Here is a 12640-nt window from a genome sequence, read left to right as displayed (position 1 = left end):
CTCAGCAGCCACAGCAAGGCACAGATCCGGGCTAAGGGTGAGAATATTATTTCCTTTCAGGTTGGAGCAAGTTTTTTTGTGGTTTTAAACCATTTACATTGCTTGCAGTTTGAACCAGATAGAAGCTCACAATTACCACGGTCAGTTTTGCACTGAGCAGTTCAGCTCAGCTTTCATTTCAGTTCAGAAACCTGAGAAGAAGGAATAGCACAGTGTTGGCTGTATCATACTGGTGCCCTGGTAAAAGCCACCAAAGCAGCACTGTTTGGCCTGGACACAACACCCAAGCTGCAGCCCAAATCTCATTTTAAACTAACATCCCAACACCAAAGCCATCAAAACTGCTGGCCCCGTTGATCCGAGCCTGCATATTTAACCCTTCCCTACTGCCACATCCTGGCTTGCCCCACGGCTATAGCCACAGGCACCCAGAACAGAGGATGGCACAGCCACCTTGGTACAGCTGCCACTATATATGGGAACCGCAGACATCTCTCTCAGAGCAGCCTGAGAGCAGCAGTAATTGCCAGAGCCTTTTTAACTGCAGGAGAATTACAGCAATTTGCACCGTCTCAGCTCTGCCTACAGCTGGTCAAGCCTTCAAATCCAGCTGATGGAAGCCACATCTGCAGTGCTGCTGGTGCAGCGTTACTCCCTTCTGCTTACAGAAACTCCTTCCTACTTTACAGTTCTTGCTCTGAACGTTTTTGATCTGGTGTCACTAGAGGCAAGCTTGGCCACTTGCTTGTTGCTCATGCCAAACTCCTGATCCTGTTACAACTGTATTCACAGATTTACAATATGTTAAGCCAGCTCCATTAAGACTCACCATACAAATGTTTGCTTTCGGCACATTTGGTCACTTAGTGGTTTTTTGCTTCATTCCAAACCCACGTACAGTTACCATCTCAGCTGCCTTCTCAAAGGAGATTCACTCCTTCCCGGAGCAGATGGGCAAACACACCTTGGGCTGAGCCCTTGGGATGCTAATGAACTTTCTCTCCAGGGAGCCTTCCTGTACAGGAAAAGCACACCTCATCGACAAAGGGATTTTAACACAGACCTCATACGGTTTAAACCAACAAACGCCAAAGTGGAAGAAATCCATTTATTTGCTACATTAGTCTTTTTTTTTTTTTTTTTTTTTTTTTTTTTTTTTTTTTTTCTTCCAGCCACCATCTCCAATACTGATCTGCTGGTCCAAGTTAAGGGTTATGTCTTAGCCATGTTGCTTCATGGTGCCCAGGAGGCTGCTCTAGTCACACCAGAGCAAAGATGGTCTCCGCCATGAGTTTAGGGAGGAGATTACCTTGTCTTGATGCTTTTAACACACAACACAGCTGCACAGACAGGGTATGGACCTGAAAGTATACCCAAACCCAGGAGTGCTCTTCCCCTTACACATAGTGCAGAGCTCTAACTGTGGGATTCAGGTGAACAGCAGAACTATGCTCTCTCTCCCAAGCTCCTGTGCCAGGGCCAATGCCACCCTGCCTGCAAGTGAGCTTCTTCAGACACCCGATCTATGAGAAAACTGTTCCTTTTTTTCCCTGGTAGGACTTGTTTCCTCCTGGTTTTACTCCCTCTCATAACATAAAATGAACACAGAATCAGGAAAGATCACACCAGGCTGCTGACGGTTCAGCAATAGCACAGGGCAGCAGCTATAGAGTTGGCGCATTAAAATACATGGAATAACTTTAATAATGGTTTATGAACATTGCAGGGAAGAACAGAAACAGCCAGCAGGTAGAGCTGCCCCATATGCTGCATTAGTAATGCATATATTTTTAATTGGCTCAGAACAGTCCCTTCACTCAACAATTTCTCCAACAAATATAAAGTCAAAATCCTGAAAATACCGAGGTACTGTATGATGACGTTATCTTCTATAAATCAAAATGTTAATACACAGGGTCAACAACATAAGTTTCAGATGGAGAATAAATGGGCAGAAAGAGAATATCTCCTAGGTTACCACTTTCTGTGTTTGAATCTACAAAGGAATCTCTCAAACCTTTGAGACAGAGGCAGCTTTTTGTCAGCGCCTTTTTCGCTTAGCATGACAACCCACTGTTCTGCAGCTATTTGTTTAGCAACAAGCATGAAATATGGTCTCTTTTCATCCCCGTATAAGTTACCTTCACTCCGCTGTTACAACAGGAAACACGCAAATCATTTGTCTTTTTTCCCTCTCTATGTTTGCAATCAGGAAACAATTACTGGAAATAAAATAAACAAAAAACAAAGCAAGTCAGAGGCCAACTATCAATCACTGTATGTACCTCACTCCAGGTACCTACTCGTTTTTGCTGTGAAAGGCTGCAGCTCTTTTCTTTGTCTTTGCATTCTCAGCTGTCTTTCCTCTTATCTACAATTTATTCCGAGGAACTACTAAAAAGGATTGGAGGAGGCTTCCTGCTGCTCCTGTCCCACTCCATCTCCCACAGACATAAGGGATTGCTGGTCAAGGAGAGGCCACTTGGCCCACACAGCCTGTGTCCCGCCGGTTTATCTCCCCTCTGCCAGCACAGCTCCCTCAGTGCACTGCCCTGTCACGGGAGAGTGATCGCCTCTCAGGAGTGTGAAGATAAACAGATTGGGAGCCTTCAAGGCATGTTCCCAGCACCTCCTCCCCCTCACGAGCAAGCACTCTCATCCTGTGAGTGCCCCTGTGCATAACTGGGCTCCAGGGATGGAGACCGAGATGTTTGAAGGGCCACATGGAGCTGTGACTTGAAGCAGAATGGCTTCATCAAGAATTCAGGTTGGACCACTAAAGGCAACACCTGGGTGCAAGGAAGGAGTGAGGGGGCAGGGCTGAGGAGAGCCAAAAGCTGGGCAGCACAGGAGGTTGTAATTTTGATGCTGAAATTACCACCTCCATCAGCTGCAGCCACGGGCATTTTACCTCAGCTGGGCTGCTGGAATCACTTGGGAGGACATAGGGCTTCCCACTGTTTGGAAAGAGCTTTCTGCACAGCATTGCAGGGGAGCCAAGGGCAGCAGGCAGGGGCTGAGGTACAGGGCCCAATTGGCTCGGGGCTCTGTGTGGCCCTGCCGGTGGGTGGTGAAGGGCAGGAGCATGGGCACACAGGGAGACTCTCCTACAAGAACAGTCACCAGCATCAGCCCCTGGGTTGGTGCAATGCTGCACTGGCAAAGTGCCGTGTCAGCACTGGTGGGGGCACAAGGGCTGCTCTGGCCAAGTGAGAAATCAGATGGGAGGGGGAAAACTGAACATATTTTTTGACTGCAGTCAAGTCCCTCGTTCAGTTCAGCATATGGCCCGGAGAGCTGTACCTGCCTAGTTACAGAGACCAAGAGAACATCCAGCAGTTAAGGCTGCTGGTTGTAGAACCTGGTTTCAGCTATGCTGTTATCCAATACACCCTAGGACTATGTTTGCTAGAGTCTAAATAACATTCCACTGTCATTTATGTTCAGATACCTCTGGAAGGTCAAAGTAGCCAAATGTAGGCCCATGGCAGAACTTGCTGCATTGGGCAAATTACACACATACAACATACAGAATCACAGACTCACAGAACTGTTGGGGTTGGAAGGGATCTCTGGAGATCTCTTGTCTAAACCTCCAGCTAAAGCAGGTTTCCTATATAGATTGCATAGGAAAGCATCCACATGGCTTCTGAGTATCTCCGTAGAAGGAGACTCCACAACCTCTCTGGGCAGCCTGTTCCAGTGCTCTGTCACCCTCACAGCAAAGAAGTTTTCCTTCATGTTCCTATGGAACTTCCTGTGTTCCATTTTGTGGCTGTTGCCCCTTGTTCTGTTGCTTGGCACTGTTGAAATAAGCCTGGCTTCATCCACTTGACTCCTGCCCACTAGATATTTATAAGCACAGATAAGATCCCCTCTCTGTTTTCTGTTCTCCAGGCTAAACAGTTCCAGGACTCTCAGTCTTTCCTCATAAGGGAGATACTCCAGGCCCCTTCATCATCCTCATTGCCCTCCACTGCATTCTCTACAGCAGTTGCCTGTCTACACACCATATGCACAACAAAAAGTTGATCCTAAGTAACTAGGAAAAAAGCTGTGTGATGAGGAGTTTCCATCTGAGTGAGTGAAATTGGCCTAACGTGCTCAGCAGAGGACCAGGCCATGCAAATGCCTGACTAGAAACCCCATCCAGCAGCGCAGCAGCATCTCATTCAGCAGAAGCTTTTGCAGCATCCGAAGCACGATTCTGTAGTGTAGAAAGAGATAAGAAAATCCTCAACAGACAGAGCAGCCCAAATCCTCCCCTCAAGGAGGGTACAGAAATTCCTACCAGCTTCAGGAGAGGCAGAAATGCACAGATGCCCTTTGCAAAGTGCCCCAAACAAGCTGCAGCACCCCCAGGGCAGGATGCCCCAAGGCACATGAGCTCTTCCATCTCATTCCATTCTTTCTACAGCTGCAGCCCCACATCGACCAACTGAGCTGTCCAGTTGTTACATTACATAGAACGTCATCAGGATTAATTTCTTCCAACAGGGAGAGATCAGCTGAGCCAGCCTTTACACCTGAGGAGTTAATGACATAACTGGACTTCAAAAAAAAAAAAAAAAAAAAAGTATTTACACGACTGAAATGTTTGCTTTCCTAATTCCAGTGAAAATTTTCAAATTTCTTCTCTTTTTATTCCATTAGAACAAGTTGTGGACACTTAAATAAGTGAAAATTTGTTTTTGGAAGTGCTTACAGTCTTGACGGACTTCGAACTCTCAGCGTGTAGAACAGTAGAAGTGAATTATTTTGAAGAAGAGAACTTTTAGTTCCACATTAGTAGAGCTCAACTATTACTTTGCTTTGGGTGAAGCAGCACCTTCAATTTTCTAGTAGCTAACTTTTAACTACACTAACAGAAGAGCAGCTGCAACATTCCTATTAAGCATGTTGAATTATTTTTACCAATCTGTGAAATATTTAATCAGCAAGGGATATATATATGACTGCTTACCACTGTTCACACAAGAGGTTGCTTGTAATTACTGGTGTGAAATTCAACATGTGAATGGTTTCCTGGTGGGTTCTTTTTGGTTCAATTCTGTAAGTTGACATAGAAAGTAAGGCACTCATTTAAAATTTTGCATTGTAGCAAGCAATGGTGAAGAAAGAACTAATTAGGAATGAAACTATTAAAGATGGGACAACTAATTGTTGGGCAGCAATTCATAAAATGGGAGAAGTCATAAATCTGTCAAACACTTCCCTTCACTAGATTTATTACATATCATAACCAGAAAATAATGTGCTATTATTATTCAACATAAAGAAATTACATTTTCAGAAAGTGCAGTTTTGGGCAGAGTCATTTCCAGCTGCACATAGCAACCACCCAGAAACTCAATTACCTGAGCAAGTGAAGAAAGGCGGTTTTCAGGACAAAGGGATGGCATGGCATGGCGAGGGTAACCTCCATTAAAGTGGCATAGTTCGTCATATCTGACAACTCACTGAAGAAAGTTATCACTAGTTAAGGGCCTGACCCTGCATTCCTTAAGCAGACAAAAATCCCTTTGAAGTCAGTGAAGCGCCCTGCTCAGATAACTGTATCAGGATTTGGTAATTAATGAAAACTTTTAATTTCTTAAGTAGATTATAAAAGCCTTTCCGCCCCCCTCCCCCTCCCCAAAAGAAAGAAAGAAAGAAAAACCAACCAACAACAAAACCACCTTATTACATGTTATTCATGGCAACACAAGCACATTGGGTTTGTTTCCAGCAGCTGCTGGAGCACGGGAGCTGTTTCTTACTAACTAGGAATTACCAAAAGTCAGCACCACATTGTTTGCTAATTTGCATTGATCTGCCGTAAGTGTTCTTCTCTAGCCGATGTCTAGCTGAAGGTTTTGACAGCTTTGCATTCAAAAGGTCAGTAACCATTCCTCAGGGCAATTTGATTTAAACCTTTAGCATTTCACATGCTCCCAACAGCAGTGTGTAGCAGGACATGTGTGTTCGCAGCCTCCAAAAGGTCGTACTTCACAGCCCTCAAAAGAAAATCCAAGTCAGAAATATTGCAACTTGTAGAAAATATCAGAAAAGCTATCAGACAATTATGAACACGTTTTTCATTAGATTTAACATCCACTCAAAAGGGCTTAAGAAACACAAATTGCAATGCATGTTTTCAGTCTGCGGTATATTTCAGCTGGAAGTTCTACACTGCCACATGCAGGAAGGCTGCCTTATCTGTCTTTCCTCAAGAGGCGTGCTCACTTAATGTTTGTTCAGGTTTTTCAAGCCATCCGCCCCTTCCCCCTTCCTCCCCCCTTCCCCCCCCCCCCCCCCCCCCTCCCCCCGAAATCCCAAGCCTCTCTCTGGGATGAAAACCTGAAACCCACAATGCAGAATTTGTTTGAAGTCTCATTAAGCAAGAAACCTCAAATTAAGGACAGCTCAGCGAAACAAAACATTTCTCTACAGAGTCACGTGGATGTAAAACAAGTATTACATACAAGTTCTCCCTCATTATCCCCTTTGCGAGCTTTTTGTATTCTGATTAGCGTGCTAATGATACACGTTTCACACAGAAAAAGCAGTTAAGTCTCTACTTCAAAGAAAAATGACTCCGTGTAAGAGTACCAAAGCTAGGCTTGCTTCTCACATGCTGATTTTGTGAGCCACGAAGAGCAATGCAGCAGCTAGATAAATGCTTAATCTTCGTTTGCAACAACAAAGACGGTAGGTGTTTGCCTTTTGAACGTACAGACGTTTTTGTTGCTGGCGGTGGTCTTACTGCAGATAATACGTGAGCTGCTCTCGGTTCACATCATAAGAACGGAGCGCTGGTTCCTTTAAACAAACGGTTCATTAAAAAGGAGAGATATGAAAATAAACTGCCCCTCCCAATAGAATCGCATACAAAGAAGATAATTCGATAATGATTTATGATCTACGTGAGGAATCCAAGCGCCACAACAAAGTAATTAACAAGAAACAGAAAGGAAAACACAAATAAACAGACATTCTAAGCAATGACAGACAAAAGAGGTGAGTCTTCTGTTTTAACAATCTAAGCTACTTTTTACCACACAAGGAATGAGTAAATGAAAACAGTGCTTAAAAGAGACATCTTCACTTCTAAATATTTCATACATGTTTTAGTATGTTCTCATTGTAATGATGTAATTTCCACTCTGGGGACTTGGTAAGAGTATCATGTATTGGCTAAGTAACGTTTAAGTCACACTGAAAAAAAGAACAAAAGGAAAAAGGAAATTGTGCCGATCCAGGTCATGTTTCATTTTGAAGGTATGCCAGAGAGTCTGTGGATTTCAATGGGAAATGCACTGATTTTTGTGAACACAGTCGACTACTGAACCAGCACCAAAACTAAGGATTTGCAGAAAAATCAAACACCAAAGCAGTAGGTAGTTTGCAAAGTACGTTTGTGCATGAAACAGTGATGTTAGAGAGGGGAAAAAAAAAAAAAAAAAAAAAAAAAAAAAAAAACACACAAAAACAAGAGGACAAGGAGGGAAAATTATTGGACTCAAACCTATCCTTAAGTTTACTATATTACAGGCGTGACTTACTGATAGTATTAAAAATCCTTTATGTCATGTCTCCTTCGAGCAGCACTAGTGATGCCTCAGCTGCACCTAAAAGAAATTACTGTTTAGCCCCCTAATAACCCACAGCTGTGGCTCACAACGGAGGAAGAATGCTAAGGAATCAGCTATATCACTTCATGAAAAAGGAACGAATCGAGATGACTAAAACCCAGCCTGAAAAAGTTAATTTTGAGGGGAAAAAAAGACACAGGTCCCTCTCCGAGTTTTAAGTTGCTATTGGATGTTTCTTATTCATAGCTAAGGTCTCATTTCTGTAACACACCACCACAAAGCATTTACACATGACAGTCCTTAGAGTAAATGGGAAATTGTACAGAAAGCCAATTTTAGAGAAGGACCAAAATACTAAAATTATTGACACAGGCTGACAATTTAAGGAAGCCTCTAAGCAGACTTTGCATTAGAACCAGCTCAAACATACTTTACCTGATTTAGACTAGCTGAAGTGAGCTAAGGACAGCAGTCGTGTTGCAGCTGCGTTCCCGCGCAGCCTGGAAGCGGAGGCGCCATCTCGTGACCCCGCGCAGCACCGCTCGGCTTTCTCAGCTCCTTCGGCTCTCAGCAGAGTTCCAAGCCACACGGTAACCCAGAAAATCCTCGGGCTCTTTGCATTGCTGAAAACCAAAGCCAATCAGATGAGATAGCAACTGCCGAGGAAGGCACCAGCCAGGGGCCACAGCCTCATCAGTAGTGAAGAGGTGACATGCAGGCCAGATTCTTGTATTTTTCAGGTTCTATTAACATCAGTTTGAATAAATAATTGCTTGCAGAGGCCATGATCAATGGCAATGAACTCTTACGCTTACTGCTCTCAGTCTTGGAGCAGCAGAGAAAACAAATACTAAAAACATCTATTAGTTTTCAGTTCAGTGTTTAAAACAAAGTGAAACTATTTCTGTCATGGCCGTCCTCTCTCTTGCTTTCTGGTCCAGCCTGCACTCTACAGTTGGCATATTGTTCAAATCTATGCTTTGTACTGATCAATACATTTATCTCATACCTACCTGGGAATTTTTTTCTGATGTACTGTCACCTGGCACTGCTGGGTGTCAAAAGTAATGAAATTGTTACAGAGGTGAACTGCATCCTCCTGTGTTTATGAAGTGCGATCCACAGAACTATGAAAGGGGTCAGCAGTTGGCTCACAGAACCACACTAGTAACAGTGTTTCTAGTGAAATACTTTGCTAAACCATCTCAGTAGGCTTTTTGGAGTTAACCCCTTCCTCCCAGTCTGGGACATTTCTAGGAGCAGGGAGGAGGGAAAACACAAGTTAAAAGTGACATGCAGCAGATCCAGGAGCACCAGCCTTGTTAGCCAGTCCAGCACTGGTTCAGTTGTTTCTCATTCCCTTCTGAAACCTCCAAGATCCCTCATGGTGGCTTTCTGGCATTGATCAGGGAACTTAGTCTCCTGTAATAACCATGGTTTGCAACTTCGGAGTTCCTTGAGATGCTTTCAAGACAACTCTACCTACTTCTTCATGAGAAATGGGTAACCTAATCCAACTCCACAGCAGGATACTTGGTCTCTTACGTCCTACATCGCAAGGCTCCAAATCAGCCTGCTAACCCCCTTCCAAAGGGCTCCCTGCATCCAAGCAGCTGCAGCCACATGTACCATCCCATCACACCTTCATTGTATTTTGTGTCTGCACACAGGAGTTCTTGCTCCTCCTAGTCTTTTCCTGGCTGTGAACTGCATTCAGGCTCTTGAGGTGGACCCTCTTCAACCTTTGGCAGCTTCCACAAGGGCCACCTCCTGTCGACATGCCCCAGTATTAGCACCAATGACCCGTGTTCTCACACTCTACGCTGGTTTGTTACTGCCATCCCTCAACAAACTAGCTTAAAGTTCTGGCTTTAAACTAGCTCTGAGCCCTTCCCGACTGTACCTTGTCCCTTTCTTTGTCTCCAACAGCATCAAAACAATTCTGAAATTTCATACCTAAGGCTAGTGAAGAAGAGCATCTTCTGCTGCCTGAGGTCACAAGCTTTGTCCACACTGGGAATCTATATTCAGCAGCTGCCCATCTATGGTCCTTAGCTTTCCCTTCTTACCATCACTCCATGATTTGATCACTTGCCTCCACAAGGTCGCCACAAAAATCCTGGTTATGTTCCGTTGTTCATCTTTCATGATGCTCCAAGTCTGCTCCCTTGTCCACCGGCTCCTGAACTGCGCAACACAGTGCCATGCCTGTAGCACAGCTCCTGAAGGTAAGGCTAACGAGCCCTCAGCTCCTAGAAGAGGTACCAGACACTCTCTAGCAGCAGCATCCTTCCTCACAAGCCCCCTCCCATGCATCAGGGTGTTTCCCAGAGCTGGCACTGAGGACCAAGCCCTGTAGTACATCCCCACCACTGCTAGACATTCCATGCTGTCTGGGAGCAGAATTTCAGGGCTCTTTTCTTTCCACTGCTGCACTCACCAACTGATGTCTGTCAGCTGTATGCCTGTGACCAGCTGAGAAGGCTTCTCCCACAGGTTGAACTGAACTTGACAGTCAGCTGGAGTTTCTGTGGGGCCTTTGCCTCTCTGCTGTGTAGTGTTTCTGGGCTGACAATACAATGAAGGTTTGCAGTTATCCAAAATTTCTCTTTTAAGAAAGCATTTTTTAAAGGCAGCATGTCTGGCAAACAGTATTTCTGCACGTAAGCAGCTACATATATATGCAGTAATGTATTATGGTGGAACTATTGTTCACAGTGTACTTAACAGTACTAAATGCAATGAATTGTTACTATTTCAAGATTATCAACTTGCACTTCGAATAACTGAGTCACAACTTATCAGAATAAACTTTTATTTACTGCTTTCAGGATTCTTATTTTATACTTTAAAGTATGCAACAAATACTGCTACATTCAAATCTATACAGATTTACTGATATATCATTCGTGTTTTACAAAACTGCTTATAGATTTGGGAAATCTGTATAAATTACCTTTATTTACATGTAGTATCCTCAGCCCTAGCAACCTAGTCAAAGAATAAAACAAACCGGGATTTTAAATATCCCTTAAGACCCATTACAAGTTACACAATTTACATATCTTCATAGAGAGATGTGCTACAATACCTTCTTGCATATTTCTGAAGACTGACTAAAGAGAAACTTGCTAGCCAAAGCTAGATGCTGTCATTTCCTCTGATCATGTTGGTAATAAAAAGTTCAAATTACAGCAAGCTGGGTATATCAATCAATTCTTTTTCTTTTATCATCAAGCTGACTCATCTTTTTAACCAGCACTTGCTCAAAAAAACAAACAAAAAAGCATTAATATTCATACAAAATAATACCCACATTTACAAAAGAAATCAAACTAATATTTATATGACAGGTCGATCTACAATAAATTGCACATTGTTGGTTATGACTTTGGTTATACTGTATTAACAAATTTGGTTTCTAGACTAACAGTGGAGAAAAAATATAAAAATGCAGCTATAGAAATTAGCATAACCTGTAAACATATTAAAGAACCAAATTCTGCCCCTGGTTATATGTGCAAAACTCCCATACGTTTCTGAGAAGCTTGCACACATCAGACTGCTGAACTTGGCCCAGAAAACCCTGTAAACATGTTCTTTATTGTTACGTAGTGCAATACTGCAAGAATGGATAATAAAGGCCTCTAACTACCAGTAACCAATACTCTGTGATACTCATACAAATTTTGCTTTAAGATTAATTTGTTGCAAAAATGCTGAATTGAAAACATTATCCATTGTTGAACTACAAATTTATCAAAAAAAGTGAACACTCAATAAACCAACAGTATACAAATTCTGACAAGAAAAGATACAATTTCTCATTACTATTCAGAATTATGCTGCTTGTGCCTTATAGAAAGTCCCAATTTTGTTACACTGTCTTAACAAAAGCAAGTTAGAAATAGAAATAATAAAATAAAAAAAACTGTAAGCAAGTCAACGTTCTACAAACTGATAGCTGATAACACCAACAGATGTTCTGCAATGTTTTACCAATTATGCTGAATTATAAGGTGCTTTGGGCAGGTCTGTAGCAAATAGCCTGAAGCAGCACAGATGATATTGCATTACATGAAGTACGTATTTTTAACTCACTAACAATTTTAGTCGTTTCTCTCAAAGCAGCAATTCAAATTTACATCCTCTGCAAAGATTTCTTCACAGTTTTACTTCAGTAGTTTACTGCAGGACAGTCTGTCAAATACTGTAAGAACAAGCAACTGCTTAAAAACATTTTAGCTGTTGACTTACTTGGCACTGGCCCATCCAATGTATATTTCGTAGTAACTATCAAAGTATACAAAACTGTGGAAATGGCAAAATATGTTTTCAAACGTTAGAGAATTTTTAATACTTATTTTACAAGTGACACTATGAAGATTGAAAACTCATGTGACTAAGTAAAATGGTAGTCCCTGGAAAATTCAAATCTGTAAACCCTTGAAATGAAGTTGCAGCACTGGACCGTTACAATTTATGTCTGTGGTTTAATCCACCCCATCAAAGCCCTGAGTATTTTCAATCGCTAGAAGAAGTTTATCCCATAAATCTTCAAATGAATCATACGGGGGCAAATCCAAGCGATTAAAGCTGAAAAACAGATGAAAATTCTTAAGCATTTCATCATTAACTCAAGGATATAGTTTACCTAAATTAAATACTCACCAGGTATGAGCTCTTGGCAATTTTTCAGGGGTACCCCACTGTTCAACTGTAAACAACTGTGGTCCATTTGAACCTGTAAGGAAGAGCATTTCAGTTCTTACCTGAACATATGATTCTTCTCATTATCATTACAAATTATGAAATACATTGTTCTTTAGTCACCCAATTCTGACTTCTGCACGAATCAAATACAGTACATGCAATAATGGTCAATAATTTGAATCTACTTGAAGTATTTCTTGGTACATCTTAATTTCAAGAGACTTTTACACCTTCGAGTCAGAAGTCTAAAACCTAAACACGTATGCATAGCAATTGGCATTGAACACTTCACATGGAAGACAGTTTTATGCTACATGTGTTTTTTGTGTGAAAATTTAGACGTATTTATCACA

At 42.3% G+C, this 12640-nt stretch overlaps 1 protein-coding gene and 1 long non-coding RNA gene across 4 annotated transcripts in view; both read right to left on the bottom strand.

The window, feature by feature from the left end:
- Positions 1 to 6324: 6324 nt before the first annotated feature.
- Positions 6325 to 10331, bottom strand: LOC122182476. Its single transcript, XR_006179816.1, has 4 exons — positions 10015 to 10331; positions 8010 to 9826; positions 7545 to 7610; positions 6325 to 6801 (listed from the first exon to the last, which is right to left on the bottom strand). It is a non-coding gene; the product is annotated as an uncharacterized LOC122182476 (long non-coding RNA).
- Positions 10332 to 10381: 50 nt separating this feature from the next.
- Positions 10382 to 12640, bottom strand: part of NEDD4 (NEDD4 E3 ubiquitin protein ligase) — a 50548-nt gene continuing 48289 nt past the window's right edge. For 2 of the 3 annotated variants that reach the window (XM_042875790.1, XM_042875791.1), the window contains 2 exons: positions 12246 to 12318; positions 10384 to 12170 (listed from right to left, as the gene is read on the bottom strand). In XM_042875790.1, the coding sequence (XP_042731724.1) occupies positions 12068 to 12170; positions 12246 to 12318 (176 nt within the window). In that variant the 3' untranslated portion in view covers positions 10384 to 12067. Of the gene's footprint in view, positions 12171 to 12245; positions 12319 to 12640 lie in introns of all 3 variants that reach the window. The other variant, XM_042875792.1, reaches the window with a different exon arrangement.

Source organism: Lagopus leucura, unplaced genomic scaffold, assembly GCF_019238085.1.
Source record: "Lagopus leucura isolate 7727_CA_CO unplaced genomic scaffold, USGS_WTPT01 Super-Scaffold_100015, whole genome shotgun sequence".
NCBI classification, from domain to species: Eukaryota; Metazoa; Chordata; class Aves; order Galliformes; family Phasianidae; genus Lagopus; species Lagopus leucura.
This window is presented reverse-complemented; position numbering and strand designations above follow the sequence as displayed.